This window comes from Phodopus roborovskii, unplaced genomic scaffold, assembly GCF_943737965.1.
Source record: "Phodopus roborovskii unplaced genomic scaffold, PHOROB, whole genome shotgun sequence".
Taxonomy (NCBI): Eukaryota; Metazoa; Chordata; class Mammalia; order Rodentia; family Cricetidae; genus Phodopus; species Phodopus roborovskii.
The window spans coordinates 12419333-12439426 of record NW_026126407.1 but is presented as its reverse complement, the minus strand read 5'-3'; the positions used below and the strand labels follow the sequence as shown (position 1 = coordinate 12439426).

Below are 20094 nucleotides of genomic sequence, written 5' to 3'. Positions count from 1 at the left end.
GAACTGTCCTGGAACTCACTCTGTCGACCAAGCTGGCCTTGAACTCAGAGATCTGCCTGCCTCTGTCTCCGGAGTGCTGGGATTAAAGGAATGCTCCACCATGGCTGACAAAACATTTATTCTCATAAATGTTCACATGTCCAAAATGATACTTAGAAGGTCATATCCCAGCATTTGGTAGACCAGGATTTGAAAGTTACTCTGGCTGGGTGTTTAGAAACCCCAAGTACAGGACTGGAGAGATGGTTCAAGGTTAAGAGTGTCACCTGTTCTTCCAGAGGACCCAGCATTCACATGGTAGCTCATGACTGTTTCCAACTCCTATTTCAGGGGACCTAACATTCTCACACAGACATACATGTAGGCAAAACATCAATGCACATTTAAAAAAAAAAAAAAAATTCAAGATGTCTGTTTTTATAGGAAAAGTCCTTTAATCATTATGTAGAACTTCATAGGTGACTTATGAATACAGTTGTTGTGGGAAGGAAGCAAGGAATGATGGGAGATAGCTGTCAGCAGGAACAGTTACTTCCAGGAAATGTGACTCATGAGCACACCATGATCAGAAGCAGGTATGCTTTACCGCTAAACTTTCCTTTGTTAACTGGAAAACACCTCTCAGGCATCTTTCTTAATTTTTATGAGGATTCAGATACATAAATTACCCAGTGTTTACTTAACTTGGCTATTATTTAAATGCTATCACAACTATAAACTCCATTGGGGCAGTACCAGTTCTTGGTACCATCGCTGATCAAGTAACAAGAATAGAATGAATGACAACTGGCAGTACTCCAAATGGATGGAATGTGCCGACCACGCTAAGGTGGCTGCTGAGTTAGAGGTAATGTTCAGGAATGTGATCTGAGGCAGGCATAGCCAGAAACAACAATTCCTCACAGCTAGCAGAGCATGTACGAAAAGGAATCCAGAAATCTGCTCTTTTCAGGCAAGAGCAACGAGTTTGGGAGGGGCTGGTACATCATTCCCCCAAACCGGTGCCAAGCACAGTGGCACTCATTTGGGAGGCTGAAGCTAGAGAATCTTGAGTTCAGGGCCAGCCTGTGCTATAGAATGAAAGCCTGTCACACAAAGCCAAAGAATGAAGGAAAAGGGGATATAAAGTCCTGTTCAGAGCTCAGAATGAGAGAATGAGGGACAGCATGGCGATGCTCACTGGGAAGGAATGTCAGAAGTTTGCCCACCCCTGTACTGTCAGCTGTCCCTGGAGCCAGAGGCTGCTTGCTAGAGACTCGTGTGAATTTCAAGAACTCAGAGCAGCTTCTGCAAGGGCAAAGCTAAAGCGGGCAATGCAGCCAAAGAGATGTCTCCAGCATTTGGTTCTTGTCTGTCCCAGACACTTCTGGAAGTCAGGTGGGGATACTCCGGAAAGCAATGGGGAAAGGGGCAGCAGACTCCAAGGATGAGCTGTGTACGGGGTGATCATGAAGCCTCCTCAGCACTTGTCTTCCTGGGTCCAGTTCCAAGCGTTGACGAAGAGCTGCAGCCACGGGGAGGTAGCAAGAGCATCAAAGGGAGAGGGCCGCCAAGCCCACTGCCAAGGTCTCACAGCCCGCTCAGGGTGTGGCATGAGTGCCAGATGACGACCATCTTGGGAGCAGACGCCAGCTATGCCCCCTGGAGATCCATTGGGGTTCAAGGGGTACTTCTCTGTGGGGTTCCCATCATCATCTGCCCAGTGCAGAGGAACCAAGCCCCTGGCCTCAACCTCGGCTTGAAGTTTAGGAGAAGAAAATGCCATGTAACCTGGAAGTAAGGGAAAAAGGAAAATGAAAGCCAAGCTTCTTCGGGCCCAGCCCTCACAGCCCACCCCTGCTTTCCTCAGCCTGACCTTCCCCATGAGCACTCCACACAGGCAGCACAGAGCCTTCCATCCCTCGAAGCATCAGGGCCGGCCCGGGCTCCACACGCACAGTGGCCCATCGGGACTCATACCGCCCAGATAGATTGTGGCGGAGCAGGAGGCCAGGCCGTGCTGGTTGGGAGACCTGGCTTGGCTCCTCTTCCTCTTCACGGGGGTTACCTCCCACCCAGCCCAGAAGAGCCAGCAGCTGACAGCCATTACACACTCCAAGGCTGAAGGTGTCTGGCCGCCTGCGGAAGCGTCCCAGCTCTTCCCTGGCCCGTGGATTAAAGGTCACTGCAGCTGCCCAACCTAGTAAAAAACAGTTAAATCAAAGCAAGATGTAAACAACTTGAGAAAAGCAGAAGCAGGGAACGAAGGGCAACAACAGACTTCTAGCAATCAGGTCCTTTCTTGATTCTTGAGGGAAGAAATAGCCTCAATGCTTCAATCAGATAGCCTGACAAGGGATCCATGGTCTTTTTTATGCTATGCCAATTTTATTTTTATTCTATTTTATTTTTTTTATTTTATGTTGTTGTCTAAGACTCAATAGTGAGATTTCAGTTGGATTTACACCTGTAGTCCCAATACTTGGAAAGCTAAAGTGGGTAAACAGCTTCTAGGACTACTCTGTGAGTTTGAGTAGCTTAGGCTTCATGAAACTCTATCTCACTGGAAAAGAAAAAGAGTCCACACACAAAAAGGCTGAACTTCTGGCCTCTCTTGTGGTTGTGGTGAACTACCGTCCCACAGGACAGGACAGTCTGATAAAGCTGATCAGCAAGCTGACCCTTCAGATGAGACATATGCCCACCAGGCTTGTACAGCCTCATTTCAAGTATCCTTAGTCCTTCTGCTGGCCCTTGTCCTGAACCACAGCACTCTGATTGGCTTTGAGGGCCTGACAAGCTAGCTCCAGCCTACACAGATGGAGCCAAAGACATCTTTTCAAGGAATGTGGAAGAGTCTGGGAAACAATAAGCTGATGGATGTTTATTCGGGGAGAAATCACTTACACTAGAAACAGATGACCATCACAGGTTCCCATCCCAAGGATGCCTCCAGATGCTCTCTGTCCAGCCAGGATGCAAGAACGCGAACTGTGGTCCAGGACCCCAGACCTAGTCTCCCCTGGTCACACCTGCACCTGTCCCCATGCCCCAATGGGCATGGTCAGTGCAGCAGGTGCGGGCGGGGTGGATATCTCACTACAACACTGACCTTTGGCAGAGCCCAGAACATCTGCGTAGCTGAAGCCACCCACAAAGGCCACACCTCGGAATGTGTCCAGCCCGATGGCCCCAGAGCATAGATCCTGCATGGTCACATCCCACACCTAATAGGACAGGGAGGAAACTGTCAGAGGACATACATACAGCCAAGACTAGATCAGGAGCTCCAACTCTGCGAGCCACTGTGCTTACCTCAAATCCAGCCAAGTGAAAGGCATCAGCCATCTCTCGGTCTCCATTACTGCCCTCTTCTCGCAAGATGGCAACTCGGGGGATGGGACCACCTGGAAGATGTATTTCTGAGTAGATGGTTATTTACCCATCCAAACTCCCAGATACCTTTCCCATAGCAGCTCCCAGCAGCCAAACCTGTGCACATTCCCTTACCTGGTTTACAGGGCACAGAGGCAATGGGGAAGGTAGGTGGTAGGTGGTAGCGGGGTCCTGTACGCTCCTGTAGGCCCTGCTTTTCTTCTGCCACACAGCGTGGCTCCGCCTGCAGCAGGTCCAGCTGGAAACTTGTTTCTTCCCAGAGGGCTCTCAACTGCCCAACAGGCTCCTCTACAACTACAGCCCCATTCACTGACACTCGGACCTGGAGAGAGTGTGGCCTCATGGTAGTTTCAGAGGGTTATTTTCTTACAGGCTCACATTAACACTACACTCTTCATTGGCCCCCTCACCATGGCCTGGGGTCCAGCCTCGCCTGTGTGGCCCAGTTCCAGACATTGTAGGCCAGCACCCTGGTACCGCAGCAATACTCCGGCTACATCTGCCTCCTGTACCTCCAACACCAGACCTGGCTCCTCCGCAAACAGCACAGGCAGCGCTGGAAGGGAAATAGGGGAGAGTCAGGATGACTAGGATGCTGCCAGGACTCAGATGGGACAGGATCTGGGGGTGGAACTATGAGAAGTCTTAGAAAGACACAGTTCGGAACATGAAGAAAGCATGGAGGAGACAGCAAGGGTCAGAGAAAGGGTCAGTGCTGTTGGGCCACAAGGCTACCCACATTCTTTACACCAGAAGGTCTATAAGTAAAGAAGGCAGCCCAGGCCTCCTGCTAGACCCCAAGCTCCTCACCATCAATCCCAGGGGCAGGCACATCCACCTCTATCCCACAATTCCCAGCAAAGGCCATCTCTAGCAGGCAGGTGACAAGTCCTCCATCGCTGACATCATGGCCTGAGCAAAGATGGCGGTCTGGAGGAAGAAGGAAAGGTTAGCCATCTCAGGCCGAGCCTTATAGCTCCATAGCATCTGGAGAGCCAATGAGTGTGAAAAGGAAGGCAGGCACTCAAAAGCGTGAAGAGCCTGAACCCTAGGCACACCACGTTCACTTGTTCAGAGGCGAGCACCTGCCACAGGTCTGCTACCACATACGAGACCCACTCACCTTTCAGCAGCCCCTGGGTGATACAGAAGGCACGCACGAGGTTCTCAGGAAGGTCCAGGTCAGGAGGGTGTTCCCCAAGCTGAGAGAAACACTGGGCCAGAGCTGTGCCTCCCAGCCGGTGCTGCCCAGGGCTCAGAGGTACATAGAGCAGATGACCTAAGGAGACAAGGGTAAATCCCCTGCCTTAGTATTCACAGCACACAGAGACACCACCAACTGCCAGTCCTAGAATGACAACACAGCTCAAGGCTGAAATGAGGGGGGCCAGGACTCATGAAGTAGACCCCAAACTAAGGACCAAGCCTAGAATATATCCGAGATTAAGGAAGATGAAGCCATACCTTTCCCTCCAGGATGCTTGAGGTCTGGGGTCACAGTGGCTGTGATGTCTGGACAGACAGCATATGCTGAAATGACCAGGGACCCTACCAGGCAAGGAGGAATAAAACTAAGTAAGGTGCCGGCCCAGCCCCTAGAACCTCCGTCCCTCTCCCAAGGGTCTCATCCTTACCAGGAGCCCGCACCGTCTCAGTGCCAACCCGGGCAGCCATGCTGAGGGAATCCTTGCCACCATCTACTGCCACGCCCAGTGCTGCCATCACTGTCACCATAGCCTCACAGGCGTCAGCCAGAGCTGCACCCTCACCCGGGAGCTTGGCTGCCCACATCCAGTTCCCACTGCACTTAACATCCTGGGAACGGTAGGAACACGGACATGGCATTGGAGAGAAAGAGAGATGCAGAGGGCCCGGGAAAGAGGGAGAGTGACTTACAGACACAAAGGCCTACAACTGCAGGGCAGAAGCTAGGGAGGACTTACTCGGAGATCAGTCACCAGAGCAAACACCAGGTTGGTGAGGGCTTCAGACACAGCTAGCCTGGCAGCAACCTTGGGATCCAGCAGGCTCTTGACTGGCTGCTCTCCCAAGGCTGTGGCGGCCCCTATGAGGTCCTGGTGGCTCAGCGCCACAACAGCCACATCAGCCAGAGGAGTTTGCAGGGGCCCGACACATTGCTGTTGGGCCACAAGGCCACTCACAGAGCGATCCACCTATGGAACCAGAAGTAATTGGAAAGAAAGCAAGGGTCAAAGAGGGCTGGCTATGGCCGGAACTACAAGCAAGAGAATACAGAGGATGCTACGCTTCCCAACCCCTTCTTTCCCAGAGCCTAGGGAACCCCAGGGGTGGGTAGGCAGGGAACAGTGCAGAAGGCCAGTGTAGTGCACGGAGGACCTTGTTGGTGAGGTAGCGCTTGCTGGCCACAGCAGGCAGCCTTAGAACTCGAGCCAGAGCCTGGCGCACACTCAGCTCCGGGGGCAAGACTAGAGGCTGCAGCACAGGGGGTTCCCTCTGGAGGAAGAACTCCTGTAATTGAAGAGTGGTCCAATACAGCACCTGGGAAGGGCTGAGTCCACCGGTGACAAACAGAAAGGAAGGCCACAGGAAAACACTCTCCCAGTCCTGGCCACATACCTTTTGAGGCATCTTTCCCAGAACCCAGTCAAGCTCCAGGTCCACAGGGGTTGGAGAAGGTGTCAGGGAGGCATCTCCCTGGCCACTTTTCCCCACAGGACACTCTCGATCATCCACAAGTGTGATCTGTAGATGCCAGGGACAGCCCCCACAGAAAATGAGACCCTGAACACCAGCTGGGAATGTGCCTAGAGAGCAGGGAAAGATGTTCCCACCCTGTCTGGCTTCCTCAGTTCCTCCTCTCTCCCAACCCCTACTCTGTTCCCAACTCCTTCTATGCCCAGTTTCTATTCAATTTCATTTTGTTCCCTCAACATTTCTCCCCCAAGCCCATGTACCCAGGCAGCTCGGACCTGCCTACAGCACCTGCTCCTGACCACTGGGGCCAACTCACTCTCTTGTCTCCAGTGATTGTGCCCACAAAACAAACTGGGCAGCGTTCCCGAGCACTGACACGATTCAGGAAGTCCTTGTCAGAGGGCCTCAGCAGCAGTGCATTTGACTCCTGGTACTCAGCTCCCCAGATTTCCAGTGCATTCAAGGTTGGGTCACCCAGCTGCGCAGACACGGCAGGGAAGAAAAAGAAGGGTTAGTGGGCATTGCCTTACCTCACAGTATGGCTAGGAATGGGTTAGAGATAGTCAGGCTTCAGGGATGAGACCTATGCACCTGGAAGCGGCTGGTATAAATGATGGCTCCTGCTGGGTCACTCAGCTCCTTTAGGACATTGCCTGGGGAGAAAATGGCAGGAAGAGGTAGCAACTGGTCACGGTCAGCCCCAGGAGAACAAAGGGAGTTTCTGGTCTCCAGAGCAGGGCCTAATTCTGTATGTCCCTGAAGAGCTGTCGCTATACACTTACCATCTACCTCCCATGGCAGCAGAAGCTTCTACCCCTCCACCCCTGAGCCTGGCCAGCATGTAGTGGGCATGAAAAAGGAGCTCTAGAACTCCGTGGCTGGCTGCAAATCCTCAAAGCTCCCTAAACCAAAGCCGACAGAAGACCCAGTCTCTTGTTCTGACCACTTTCCTCACCATTGCCACCAGCACCCTGGTCATGGAGGCTGCAGATGGGGTTTCCTCTTGGGGCTTCCACACAAGCCCGGATTACACGATTCATCTTCTGCTCCATTTCTGGATCTCCCCGTTGCACAGCTCCAAAGTCCAGGTCACTGGTGTTGTCTCCCTGAACCTGAGGAAGCCCAGGGCATAGCTCACTCAGAGGCTCACAAGCTCACCATGCACCCCACAGGGGGCCCGGTGACAAAGTTGGCCTCCTTAACTGTTCTCACTCACCTGCACAGATGAAGCCGCTCCGCCTCCAACTCCGATCCTGTAGACGGGGCCCCCAACCTTTACAACCTCCATGCCTGCAAGGAAGTAAGTTTGAACCGGAAGCCATCAAAGTCAGGCAAAAAGAGTACAGAAGAGACTGATGTGGGGGAACAGGACCACACAATCCACTGGGCAGAAGGGAGAGAACCATATAACCTATGGAGGACAATGTGACAATAGCGAAAGTTAGAGAGATGCAGAGTTAGAGATGGCTCCGTGCTTAAGAGCACCAGCACTCTCGAAGAGGACCTGGATTCAGTTCTCAGCACAGACAGGGCAGCTCACAACTGCTCTCACTTCAGTTTCAGACGATCTGACACCCTCTTCTGGCCTTGGTGCGCACTGTACACTCAGTGCATTTACAAACAAACAGGCAAAACAGTCATATGCATAAAGTACAAATAAATAGTTCTTTTAAAGTTACCAACACACCTATTCTCTAATAGGAAAACACACATCAGGAAATTTAGCCTATAGTTTCATTCAGGCACAAAATCATCTACAGGAATCAATACAAGGCTTCACACATAGACTGGAAGGCAATACTGTTACAATGGCAATCAATACTCCCCACAACTTATTTGTAGATTCAACATAGTGCCTATCACAGTCTTTGCTTTCTCACAAATTGATAATTTGATTTTAAAATGTATAGGAAATATGAGGCCTAAACCAATCTAGACAATCTTTTATTGTTATCATTAAAAAAAAAAATAGGTTTATCAGTAGGTGGTAATGACACACACCTTTAATCCCAGCACTCAGTAGGTAGAGGCATGTAAATCTCTGAGTTTGACGCCAGCCCGGTCTACAAAACTACTTCCAGGACAGCAAGGGATGCACAGAGAAACCCTGTCTTGAAAAGCAGAGGGAATCGGATGATGGTGGCTCACGGCTTTAATCTCAGCACCCGGGAGGCAGAGGCAGGTGAATCTCTGTGAGTCTGAGGCCAGCCTGGTCTACAGAGTATGTGCCAGGATAGGCTCCAAAGCCACACAGAGAAACCCTGTCTAAAAAAGAAAAGAAAAGCGGGGATGGGGGCAAGAGCTTTCTCTTTAGTTATCTAGATGTGTGTATGTATAGGTGCCCATAGAAGCCAGAAGAGGGTGTCAGATGCCTGGAGCTGGAGCTGGAGCTAGAGCTAGAGCTGAGGCAGTCATGATCTCCTGACATGGGTGCAAGGAATCAAACTTGGGTCCTCTGCAAAAGCAATACTCACACACACTCTTTTCTCAAGACAGGGTTTCTCTGTAGCTTTGAAGCCTGTCCTAGAACTCACTCTGTAGACCAGGACAGCTTCGAATTCAGAGTTCTGCCTGCCTCTGCCTCCTGAGTACCGGGATTAAAGGTATGCACCACTATTATCCGTTACAATACACACTCTTAACAGCAGAGCCATTGCTCCAGCCTACTCAACAATCTTAAATAAGGTCAAAACCCAAAGTCTATTTTCTGTATTTATTTATGCTACCAGGGCTAAACCCAGAGCTTTATGTTTCATTAGCCAACTACTCACAACCGAGCCACATTTTCAGCTCTCTTTGTTTCTAGAACTTACTATAATGCTTCAGTAATAAAAAAAAAAAAAGTAGTACTAGCATTAAGGGCAGATATAAATCAATAGAACCATCCATCCAGAAATGAACTTACATGTCTATAGTCAATTGACTTAGTGTGTGTAGCTGGATACTGAACCCAAGGCCTTGCATATCCCAGGAATGTGCTTTACTACTGAGATACATCCCAACTACTGCCAAATGACCTTCCTACCTTCCTTCCTCTGAATTTTGCTTTTTTGAAACAAGGGTCTTGCCTTGTAGAAGACTAACCTCAAAATGAAGATCCTTCCTACTTCAATCTCCCTAAGTCCTAGAATTATAGATGCCCATAACCACAGTCAGTTGCCATTGGTTTCCCTACCCTCTGATATCAAGATGCCTTTGAGCAATATCCCTAGTCTCTGCCAACTGACTTCTAAATAGAATATAAAGACAATTCAACCAGGAAGAATTATCTAAAGCACACTGGATAACACAGGTAAAAAAAGAAATGCACCTGAAGGGCTATCACAATAGCTTATCACTTAGCATTCTTCCAACAGACCTGAATTTGGTGCTTAGCATCATGTTAGGCAGCTCACAACCACCTGTAACTCTAGCTTCCATGAATACTCACATGCATGAAGCATACACACACACACACACACACCCCTACCTTTTAAAAACTAAGATATTGGGGGGTGGGGGAAGAAGCCAGGTGTGGTGGCACATGCCTTTAATCCCAACAGTTGGGAGACAGAGGCAGGTGGATCTCTGTGAGTTCTAGGCCATCCTGGTCTGCATGGGGAATTGAAGGAGTTACAGCCAAAACAACATAGTGACACCCTGCCTCAAAAAACCTAAAGAAAGTGCTCATTTTCGTAGCATACATAGTAAAATTGGAAAAATACAAAAAGATGAGCATGGTCCCTACACAAAGATGACATTCAAATTAGGGGAATATGATATATATCATATATGCCAGTAACAACAATTAATGATGGGAAGGGAGGAATGACATAATTTTATTATACTCTCAAAAAATCAAGTCATAAAATTTGTTTTGTTTTGTTTTTCAAGACAGGGTTTCTCTGTGTAACCCTGGCTCTCTAGAACTTGATCTGTAGACCTGGCTGGCCTCAAACTCTGAGATATGCCTGCCTCTTCCTCCCAGGTGCTGGGATTAAAGGCGTACATCACCTCCACCCAGCTAAAAATAAAAATATTAAGAGAAAAGATGTGCGGGGCTGGAGAGATGGCTAACAGTTAAAACCACTGACTGCTTTCCCAGAGGTCCTGAGTTCAATTTCCAGAAATTACATGGTGGCTCACAAACATCTATAGTGAAATTTGGTGTCCTCTCCTGGCACGAAGGCATACACGCAGGCAGAACAATGCATACATAATAAATAAATAAACTCTTTTAAAAGAAGAAAAAAAGGTATGTGTATGTTTTAGAAAGAAAGGTGTGGACCAGGCAGTAGGGGCACACTCCTTCAATCTCAGCACTCTGGAGGCAGAGGCAATGGATCTCTGTTTGAGGCCAGCCTGGTCTACAGAGCGAGTTCCAGGACAACCAGGACCACACAGAAAAACCTGGTCTCAAAAAACAAAAAAAAGAACCAGGGTAGTAGTGGCACACATCTTTAGTCCCAGCACTCGGAAAGCAGAAGCAGGCAGATCTCTGTGTGTTTGAGATCAGCCTGGTCTACAAGAGCTAGTTCCAGGACAGCCTTCAAAGTCACAGAGAAACCCTGTCTCAAAAAACCAAAAAAGGAAAAGAAAGAAAAAAAAAAAAAATATGTGAATGGCTTTATTTACTTTTTAAAGTAAGTAGACACCTGGATATGGCTACATATACAGGAAACACCACAGGCAGGACCCAAAGTAACTGAGTAACGGTGTATGGGGGATAGGATCTGGAGCCAGAGGAAGTAGTTTCACCTCCCTAACCTCACCTTTGGAAGTATGTGTGCATATCTGACAGGGTTCCAGAGTGCTGGGCTCAAACCCAATACATAGCAAAGAATGACCTTGAATGTCTAATCCTCTAACTCCAGAGTGCTAGCATTATAGTCATGTACCACAACCTCTGGTTAATATGGTTCTAGGAATCAAATCCAAGGCTTATATGCATGTGAGTCATGCTCCATACAGAATTTTAGGCTTTATCTCCAGTCCATCCTTCTAAGGTTCGAGCCACATCATTAAATCACCTAGTTGGTCGACAGGATCTAGACTTTTTGTTTTATCACTGAAGGGACTCCAGCCAGCTCGAGCATGGCGAGCATGGCTCCAGCAGGCCTTATTCTCCTCTCGCATTCCCCCCACCTTGCCAAAACCCATTGGATTACATTCCTAAAGCTGCCACCAAGGTCTAGTCCCTTATTTGGCCACTTCCTCCTCCTGAGGCTGACTGCCAAACTCCAGCTATTGCAGTATAGAAAGAAGTCCAGCAATCGGAAACCCCTTTGGCTCACCTAATTAATATATCAAATTAAATTAATACCTCATCCTAACACAGGGTTTCCCAATTTACCTTTATAAACCATCATTTGCCTATGGGCCACATCTGTTTCCTCTCTACTCAGAGGCAGTCCCACTGGGACAAAGATCTCTGCCCATTTTTGCTTGTCCCCTTCCCCTTATTCCTCATCCTTTATCTTTTACCACTGCATCCTAGCCCATTTTAACACAGACCTCCTCTTCTTCTCTGCTTAAAAATGACACTGGCAAGGTCATTTGCTGCTGTTTTTCTGCCTAAGTCAGAAAGCAGCCACTTTAACTTTTCTTCTCTGCTTAATAAAGGATCTCTATGAAAACAAGTGTTTGGGTGTAGTTTGTGCCTAATCTGGGCCTGGGAGGGAATGCCTGGAGTCCCCTTCAATCCCTATCTATCTATCTATCTATCTATCTATCTATCTATCTATCTATCCATCCATGTATTTGCCTGCAAGCATGAATGTGCATCATGTATGTGCCTGGTGCCCACAGAGGTCAGATCCCCTAGATGGAACAGGAATCACTAGTTGGAACAGGAATCATAGATGGTTATGAACCACCATGGGATGTTGGGAATTGAGCACAGGTCCTCTGTGAGAGCAACCAATATTCTTAAACTTTGAGCCATCTCTCCAACCCTTTCCTTTTCTTAATTCCCGTGTGTGTGTGTGTGTGTGTGTGTGTGTGTGTGTGTGTGTGTGTGTGTCTTAAGCAGGCAGATACCAGAGTACTATGATATCTATGTGGAGGTCAGAGGACAACTTTCAATTGTCAGTTTTCTCCCTTCATGAGTTTCAGAGGCTGAACTCAAGTCATCAGGCTTGCTTGGCAAATGTCTACCCACTGAGCCATCCAACTAGTCTGGGTCTTTGACTTTAATCACAATTCTAAATATAATCATCCAGCACACAATTGGTGGGTACTCAATAAGATAAAAGTACTGAGCAGAAAGCAGGTCTAAATATAAACACTGGCTTCAAAGACTTAACACAGGGTTAGTGGTGAGGGCCCCTGCAATACACAAGTACACTTGGAAGAGATAAAGACCACAAAGACTGAGAATGCCCACCTAACAGAAACTAGCCCCTGTATATCTTCACAGTTCCCTCCCTGTGGGCGCCCATGCTGGGAGGAAGCTGGTTAAATGCAGAGAAGGGTGCTGGCTCTTACCTGGCTCCGGGGGTTCTTTGCCCACATGCTTGGCTTCTATGGACCCAATGCCCCCACTAAACATGATGGGCTTGATCCACTCCCGCCGCTTACCACCTGGAAGCTGCAGACCCAAAGATCGGGCAAACCCTAGTGTGGAAGTGAAGAGGTTAAGTCCCACGGCATTTGCAACACCACAGCCCCTGGGCCTCACCACACCCACAAGCCCCTTTGGAGTGTGTTATTCTTTCTTATACGCCCCAAGGCTCACCAGCCAGCACAGGTTCTCCAAACTTGTTGCCATAGTCAGATGCTCCATTGCTGGCTTCAATAGCAACTTCTAAAGGTCTGGCAAAGTTCCCAGGATACTGGAAGCTTGGATCCTCCCACGGCAGATTATAACCTGAGATGGAAAGATAAGGTGCTGGCCATCACCATGGGCGCTTCGCACAAGCGTAGATACTTTAACTACTAAGCCATCCCTACAGCCACTTCTTGCTTTCCAAAACAGTTTTTCTGGCAGCCCCAGCAGTCCTAGAACTTACTGGGCAGACCAGACTGGCCTCAAACTCAAGTTTCACCTGCCTCTACTCCTCCCCCAAGTACCGGGACTAACGGTGTGCACCAACACTGCCCAGCAACCCTCCCCCCGCTTTTTAAACAAGATTTTTATCATTTTATAAAATGACGTGTGTAGTGATATTTTGTCTGTGACCTAACAAATAAAGCTTTCCTGAAGATCAGAGTGCAGAGAAAAGTCACTAGTTAGCCAGAGGCCAGGCAGTGGTGGCACACACCTTTAATCTAGACACCAGGGAGAGGCAGATGGATCTCTTGTGAATTCAAGGCCACCCTGGGCTACATGAGATTGAATCTGCCTAAAAGAAAAACATAGCTCACACAAAGGTGATCCCAGCATTGGGATCGAATGTCTTTAATCCCAGCACTTGGGAGGTGGAGAGAGGAATGATATGGCTGGACATAGAGGGGACTAAAAGGCAGGAGAAGACAGAGAAAGAGAGAGCGAGCGCATTCAGTCTGAGAATTTGTGGAGAAAGGATGGCTCAATTGGTCTGAGGTAGAGGTAAGAGCTAGTGGCTGGCTACTTTGCTTCTCTGATTTTTTACCTTCCTCTCCCTAATATATGACTCCATGTTTTTATTATTAGAGCTTCTCCTGCAACAGTTGTATATATGTGTGGGTATCTGTAGAGGACAGAGGTATTACACCCCCATCTTGAGCTTGAGTTACACAGGGACTTGTGAACCCAACCACCAACCTGGGACCAAACTCAAGCCCAGTAACACACTTAATTACTAAACCATCTCTCCAGTCCCTGTTGTAGAAGTTTCTTTGGATATTGAAACATTCCATCCTCAGAGCAGCTCTTTAACTAAGAAGGTTCAAAAAACAACAACAAAACAAAAAACGACTTGAAGCCCCACTAGATCCCTCCCTGCTACAGCAAGCAATAGAAGCTAAGAGTTCCTCTCTGACTGAACTAAGCTGCAAAGACTGAGGCCAGACCAGCTGCCTGGGAGAATCAGAAACCAGAAGCGCTTCCTGGAAGAGGTTTAGGTCAGAGCCACTTGTAATGGCTTACACTCCAACCTGCTGAGCGGCATGCTCCATATGTCCCAGCTTCTGTCACCCATGCCACCTATGCTGGGATGGGCCTTGGTAATGCAGCTGTCTTTGAGTCTGTTCCTATAACTCCTGACCCAAACTCTTATAAATAATAGCAATAAAGTTCATTGGTTCACCACATTGGGCTACAGTGGAATCTGTACTTTGGTCTGTTGTGGGGTGAATACATGTGTTTGTTGCTTCTTCCCAGGAGGAGTTTTTTTTTTTTTTTTTTTTTTTTTTTAACACAACAGCTCCTCAGTCTCTGAAGATTCTCTAAGAAACTGGATTTAGTGGGCAAGTATTGATCATAAAATAATCGGCCTCCTGTTTTCTACCTATGTGAATGCTGGTTTTGAAAGAGAATTGTACATTTCCAAAGGCAATCTGGCAATCTCCAAATCTCTGAATTTACACTGCTCATGTTCACGGTGAGCAAAAACTGACTATTGTGGAGCTTCCCCCTCACTCCCAGATGACCTTTAGACCTAAGAGATTTAAGTGTTGGTGCCCACCAGGATAAAAGGAAGGTGGTTAGAGAAGAAGAAGAACCTGGGATGTGCAGGTTTCCAAAGCAATAGCCAGCAGTGCCAGCTACCACATGGGCCCCACGACCTGTGCACTGGACATCTCTGATGCGGCCACCTGTTCCTGTAGTTGCACCACTGAAGGGGGCCACTCCTGCAAAGAGAAAGCAAAGGAGATATGGGTGACACAGAGGTAAAACCCATCCCTAGCTGGGTGGTGATGGTACACACCTTTAATCCCAGCACTCTGGAAGTGGCAAGTGGATCTCTGCGAGTTCAAGGTCAGCCTGGTATACAGAATGAGTTCCAGGACAGCCAAGGCTACACAGAGAAACCCAGTCTCGAAAAAACAATAAAAAAAAAACCACACCGGCGCACAGGGACTCAACTCACCTGTGGGGAAGTTATGTGTCTCTGCTGTGAAGACAACATGTCTAAGCCCCTGTTGTTGCCGGAAGCAGCTTGGTTGTGTAGGGTCCTCAGGCTGTAAGAATCGGACTTCCTTCCCCTGGATTGCACTATGAACACAGCCACCCTATACTGGTTTTTTTTTCCCCCCAAAAGTCATGCCAATCCAACCAGGGTCCAAGGCTTCCCTTGTCTCCAACCCAAGACCCCTTCAGCCCAAAGCATATCCCACCTGCTGTTGTCACAGAACTTGAGGACATTGTTGGGGTTTGAGCATGCCTGAGTGCTCATGATGGATTCAAACAGGGAATGTACTAGCTTCTTCCCGTCCACATGGAGCTGGCCCTTGAAGAACCAATGTCGGCTGTGCTCACTGCAGAAGTGACAGGAGGGCAAGGCACAAAAACATGGGCCATTCTTCAGTGCTTCACCTTCTCAACAGCATTCACAGACAAGCCATACTTAGGAGATGTCAAAGTTCATCCCAGAAAACCATTATGTATTCTACCACTGTAGCTTACTAAAAACCACAGTAAGATAAAACCAAATCTTAAAAGTAGACTCCTAGAAGGTTAAGGAGGCCAGACCCTCAAGAGATGCAATGAGAGCACAGAAGATACATCTTTTTCTTTAAGATTATTTATTTATTTAGTGTGTGTTCTGTCTGCATGTATACCTGCATGCCAGAAGAAGGCACCAGATCTCATTATAGATGGCTGTGAGCCACCATGTGGTTGCTGAGAATTGAACTCAGAACCTCTGCAAGAGCAGCCAGTGCTCTTAACTACTGAGCCATCTGATCTCTAGGGCCCAGAAGATGCATTCTTGTGGTATTCCCTTCCAGCCTCCAAGGGCTAAGGCAGCAGAGAATGGCATTCCTCCTCACCTATTGGACTGAGCCAAGTCAAAGGCCTCCACTGTACTGGGGTTCCGCTTCAGTTCTTGAAAGCGCTTAGTATAGAAATCCAGGTCCCAGGAGTCAAAGGCCAGACCTAAGGGACAAACCCTAGAGGAGCTGACAGCATGCCTCAGACCACCATATTCTGTATCTCAGTAGTCCTGCTGAACTATACCAGGCCCTTCCCTTCATCTCCCGTGAACACCTACTCACCTAGCTCCTGGTTGGCTTTCTCCAGGGCAAGCCGACCCTCAGCTAATATGTCGATGGAGCCACTGGGTGGGGCTGGGATGCTTTGAGGGGAGAAGCTCTGAATGGGGTCAGGGTAGTACTGTTCTGTCATCCGGTCATGCAAGGCAGCTAGAGAAATGACCTTCATCTCAGGCGTAGGGTTGTGGCCAAACTAGTGGGAAGACAACAGCCGGAGTTAAACTGAGAGAAAGGATGCATTTCTGGACCTTCAAGTTATTCACCCCATTACTACCATACAGTACCATTTTCCCATTCTACTGTACATATTAAGACCAGGGTTTGTATCTGCTAGGTAAATGTCCTACCACTAAGCCCACAGAGCATGTTTATTTAGACTAAGAGAAAAATAAAAAGAATAAAACACAAAAATCCCCCTCTGGGCATGAATCTGTGCCAGGATGCATGGGTCAGTCTGGGAAGTCAAGCTGGCCCATTTACCCTTTGAGCAGCAAACAACCTCCCAAGCATGCAGGGCAGACCTAAGGCCAAGAGTTCTACTCTGCTTCTCCTAAGATGCTGCTAGAGTTTAGGATCTATTCTCTGGTGCATCCACTTCTCTGGATTTACCACCACAATGCCCACACCTCACCGAAAGCCGGTAGCGCCGGGTGGTCTCTACCCGATCCACAGCTCTCAGTCCAGCAGCCTGGCACACAGAAACGATATTGCTGGATGCTGGAGTAGAGAAATTCAGCCTGGGGAAAGAGTCAGGTGGTTATAGTTTGAGGGCCCTAACAAGCACAAGCACCCTTTGGGAAGGTGGATTTGTCCACAGTTGCCTACTCAACACACCTACTACCCCTTTATCATTGGCCTCCTGCCTCAGACTAGATGCCAAGAAAACCTGCTTCCAAAAGTTAAGCAGCCTGGTCTACAGAGCTAGTTCTAGGAAAGCCAGGGCTGTTACACAGAAAAATCCTATGTTGAAAAACAAAAAACAACCCCCAACACTTGCAAAAAAAAAAAAAAAAAGAAAAGAAAAGAAAAAAGAAAGAAAGAAAGAAAAGAAAAACGTTAGTCAGAGCCGGAGAGACGGTTTCGTCATTAAGGGAGTGAGTACCCTGCTCTTCAAAAGTCTCCCAGCTTGGTTCTTTCACCCATGTCAGGAGGTTCACGACTGTCTGTAACTCCGGCTCTAGGGGAATCCGATGCCTCTAACCCCCATGGCACCTTCACTCAGGTACACATACTCACACACAAGGCCAGTATGGGAAACTTAGCAAAATCATCTTTCAAAAGAAAAAGTAGAGCCGAGCGGTGGTGGCGCACACCTTTAGTCCCAGCACTTGGAGGCAGAGGAAGGAGGATCTCTGTGAGTTCCAGACCAGCCAGCCTGGTCTACAAGAGCAAGTTCCAGGACAGGCTCCAAAGCCACAGAGAAAAAAAAAAAGAAAGAAAAGTAAAAGTAAAATAACAAATTGTTGAATGGTACAGTGCTTACTCAGCAAGTATTAACCCACGGTCAATCCCTAACAAATGGGAATGGAGAGAAACCACTGTTAATTCTAAAGTAGATTTGGGAGCTAATTCAGTTTTTAAGACATCGTCCACACAGGGAAAATACATCCATGGCTCCCTAGGCAGAGAGAAGGATGGAGCAAAGGGAAATCTCCAGAGACTACAAGGAAAAGGAGTGATGGACGTGAAGGGCGGACGATGAGTGTGAAAGGGAGATTAACGCTGGACGGTGGCGGCGCACGCCTTTAACCCCAGCACTCAGAAGGCAGAGAGGCAAGTGGATCTCTGTGAGTCTGAGGCCAGCCTGGGATACAGAGTGAATGCCAGGACACACAAAGCAATACAGAGAAACCCTGTCTCGAATCCCCCACCCCCCAAAAAAAGAAAGAAAGGGAGACATGACTTGGAATGTGGGACCAAGCTGCCCCAGGAAGTAACCCAACTCTCACCTGGGCCCCACCTCCAGCAACAAGTCATTGCAGCCAGGAACAAGCCAGGACTCCTGAGCAACATCATCCAGCAGCAATGGGCAGCCAAATAGCCACTTCAGCTTCTTCATCTCGTCAGCTCCTGGAAGGGTCTCCGCTGCAGAGACAGGCCAAGGGCACCTCAAGACAACTGCCTCATGTACCAGATCACCCCTTTAAGAAACCAGCACCTAGGCTAAGCACGGTGGCCCAAGCCTTTAGTCCCAGCACTAGGGAGAAAGAGACAGGATGATCTTTGTGAGTTCTAGGCCAGCCTGGTCTACATTTCAAGTTCCAAGACAGCCAGGGCCACACAGAGAGATTAATTAATTAAAAGTAAATAACCCAGGATCCAACCCCTAGGGACTGAGATGGACTCAGCAGTTAAAAGGATGGGCTGCTCTTCCAGAGGACCTGGGTTGGATTATCAGCACCCACATGATGGCTTATGATCCTCTTTACTTCCAGTTCCAAGGGATCCATGCCTCCTTCTGACCTCTGCAGCAGCAGGCACACGTGGTGCCCGGACATGCATGCAGGTAAAATGCAAATGCAGCAACATACCTGCAGATGAGTCTCACGATGGTGGGAAGGAAGAGCCCTCGCACCTCCACATATTTGAGTACACATACATGCATACATGCACACACACACACACACACACACACACACACACACACACAATCGTAAATCAAACAGGAGGCTAGAGAAATGGCTCAGGAGTTAGTACCACATTTTGCTCTTACAGAAGACCCAGGTTTAATTGCCAGCACTCATGTCAGAAGGCCACTACTCTCTCCAGCTCCAGGGGATCTGAACTCTTACACTCATGTACACATTCACACAAACATACACACACATATACATATAATAAAAATAAAATGAAAACAAAATGTAATAAAAAAATTAGAACAACAACAAAAAAAAATCAAACACCCGACACTAGATATGATGAGCCATGCTAGTAAGCCCTACTCTGTGCCAAAGAGAGCTTTCAAGACCAGTCTGGGTTACATAATACTCTGACTCAAACAACCCAACAAATGACAAAACAAAATTTAAACCCAACATCTGGGCTTAACCTGTCCAGTGCACGTTGTAACACAGCTCAGTCTCCACACTCTGAAGCTTTGGCAGTTTCTCTTGTAGTTTCCGAAGAGCACATCCAGATGCTGCTGCCTCGTGGCCAGAGGGACGGACATAAAAGTGAAGGACAGAGGCCATTGCGGCAGACGGCAGATGGCCGATGAATTAGGTTCCTATAAAAAAATAAATAAATAATATTAGTTGATTTCAAGTTTCATGAGCAGCCCAGACACTAGAGATAGAGAAGGCGGACATTACAGGGGAATTCAGGAAACCAAGTAACCAGAAAAGTGTAGGCCTGGGAACTTTTTAACTAATCCTGCAAAAATGCAGGCTTTGAAGGCTGGGAAGAGTTGGCTCGGCAGTACAGCATGTTCTTAGCCCTGTGCTCAATCTCCCAACACACACATAACTGGGCATCCAAACTAATATTTGCCAAAATATTCTGTAATTTTTCCCAACAGTGACTCTAAAACTCCAGATTGGTACATTTAAATACCATCACAACCATACATAAGTATAGCCAACTGGGTACAGCAAAAAAAAAAAAAAAAAAAATGTTTTTCTAGCATGCATGAAGCCCTGGGTGGTTTGATTCCCAGGACCATACAAACTAGGCAAGAAGATCCTGAGCTCAAGGTTATCCTCAGCTACACAGCGAGTTTGAGGCCAGCCTAGACTATAACACTTATCTTTCTTCTCCCCCCTTTCTTTTTTTTCCAAGAGGAAAGTTTATTGAGCTCATGGGAGGGGAACGGGAAGCTAGGCAGTAAATGAGTGTCCCTGGCAACCCCAATCAGGAAGATCTGCTGTTCCCCTAGTGTTCCCCATCATAGGGAACATGACTACCATCCAAACAGTTGCTCAACTGAATGCA

At 48.0% G+C, this 20094-nt stretch overlaps 1 protein-coding gene and 1 non-coding gene across 4 annotated transcripts; one reads left to right on the top strand and one right to left on the bottom strand.

Annotated features, from left to right (window-relative positions):
• Positions 1 to 410: 410 nt before the first annotated feature.
• Pfas (phosphoribosylformylglycinamidine synthase) lies at positions 411 to 19373 on the bottom strand. Of its 3 annotated transcripts, XM_051180310.1 has the most exons (27): positions 19214 to 19373; positions 18114 to 18249; positions 16796 to 16901; positions 16168 to 16357; positions 15943 to 16048; positions 15289 to 15429; positions 15042 to 15166; positions 14674 to 14802; positions 12767 to 12898; positions 12517 to 12645; positions 7268 to 7341; positions 7007 to 7163; positions 6643 to 6704; positions 6368 to 6529; positions 5974 to 6099; positions 5734 to 5865; positions 5319 to 5549; positions 5010 to 5190; positions 4840 to 4923; positions 4499 to 4654; positions 4186 to 4305; positions 3786 to 3931; positions 3490 to 3697; positions 3295 to 3386; positions 3092 to 3206; positions 1856 to 2179; positions 411 to 1770 (listed from the first exon to the last, which is right to left on the bottom strand). In XM_051180310.1, exons 1-27 carry the CDS (start codon positions 19353 to 19355, stop codon positions 1460 to 1462), a joined length of 4017 nt encoding a protein of 1338 aa, XP_051036267.1. In that variant the 5' UTR covers positions 19356 to 19373; the 3' UTR covers positions 411 to 1459. The 3 variants fall into 3 exon arrangements, with proteins under 3 accessions (XP_051036267.1, XP_051036268.1, XP_051036269.1); XM_051180311.1 differs by lacking the exon at positions 19214 to 19373 and having other exon boundaries at positions 16791 to 16852; positions 18114 to 18247; XM_051180312.1 differs by lacking the exon at positions 19214 to 19373 and having other exon boundaries at positions 16796 to 16852; positions 18114 to 18206.
• Positions 9714 to 9819, top strand: LOC127219911 (U6 spliceosomal RNA). Its single transcript, XR_007834337.1, has one exon. It is a non-coding gene; the product is annotated as a U6 spliceosomal RNA (small nuclear RNA).
• Positions 19374 to 20094: the final 721 nt, after the last annotated feature.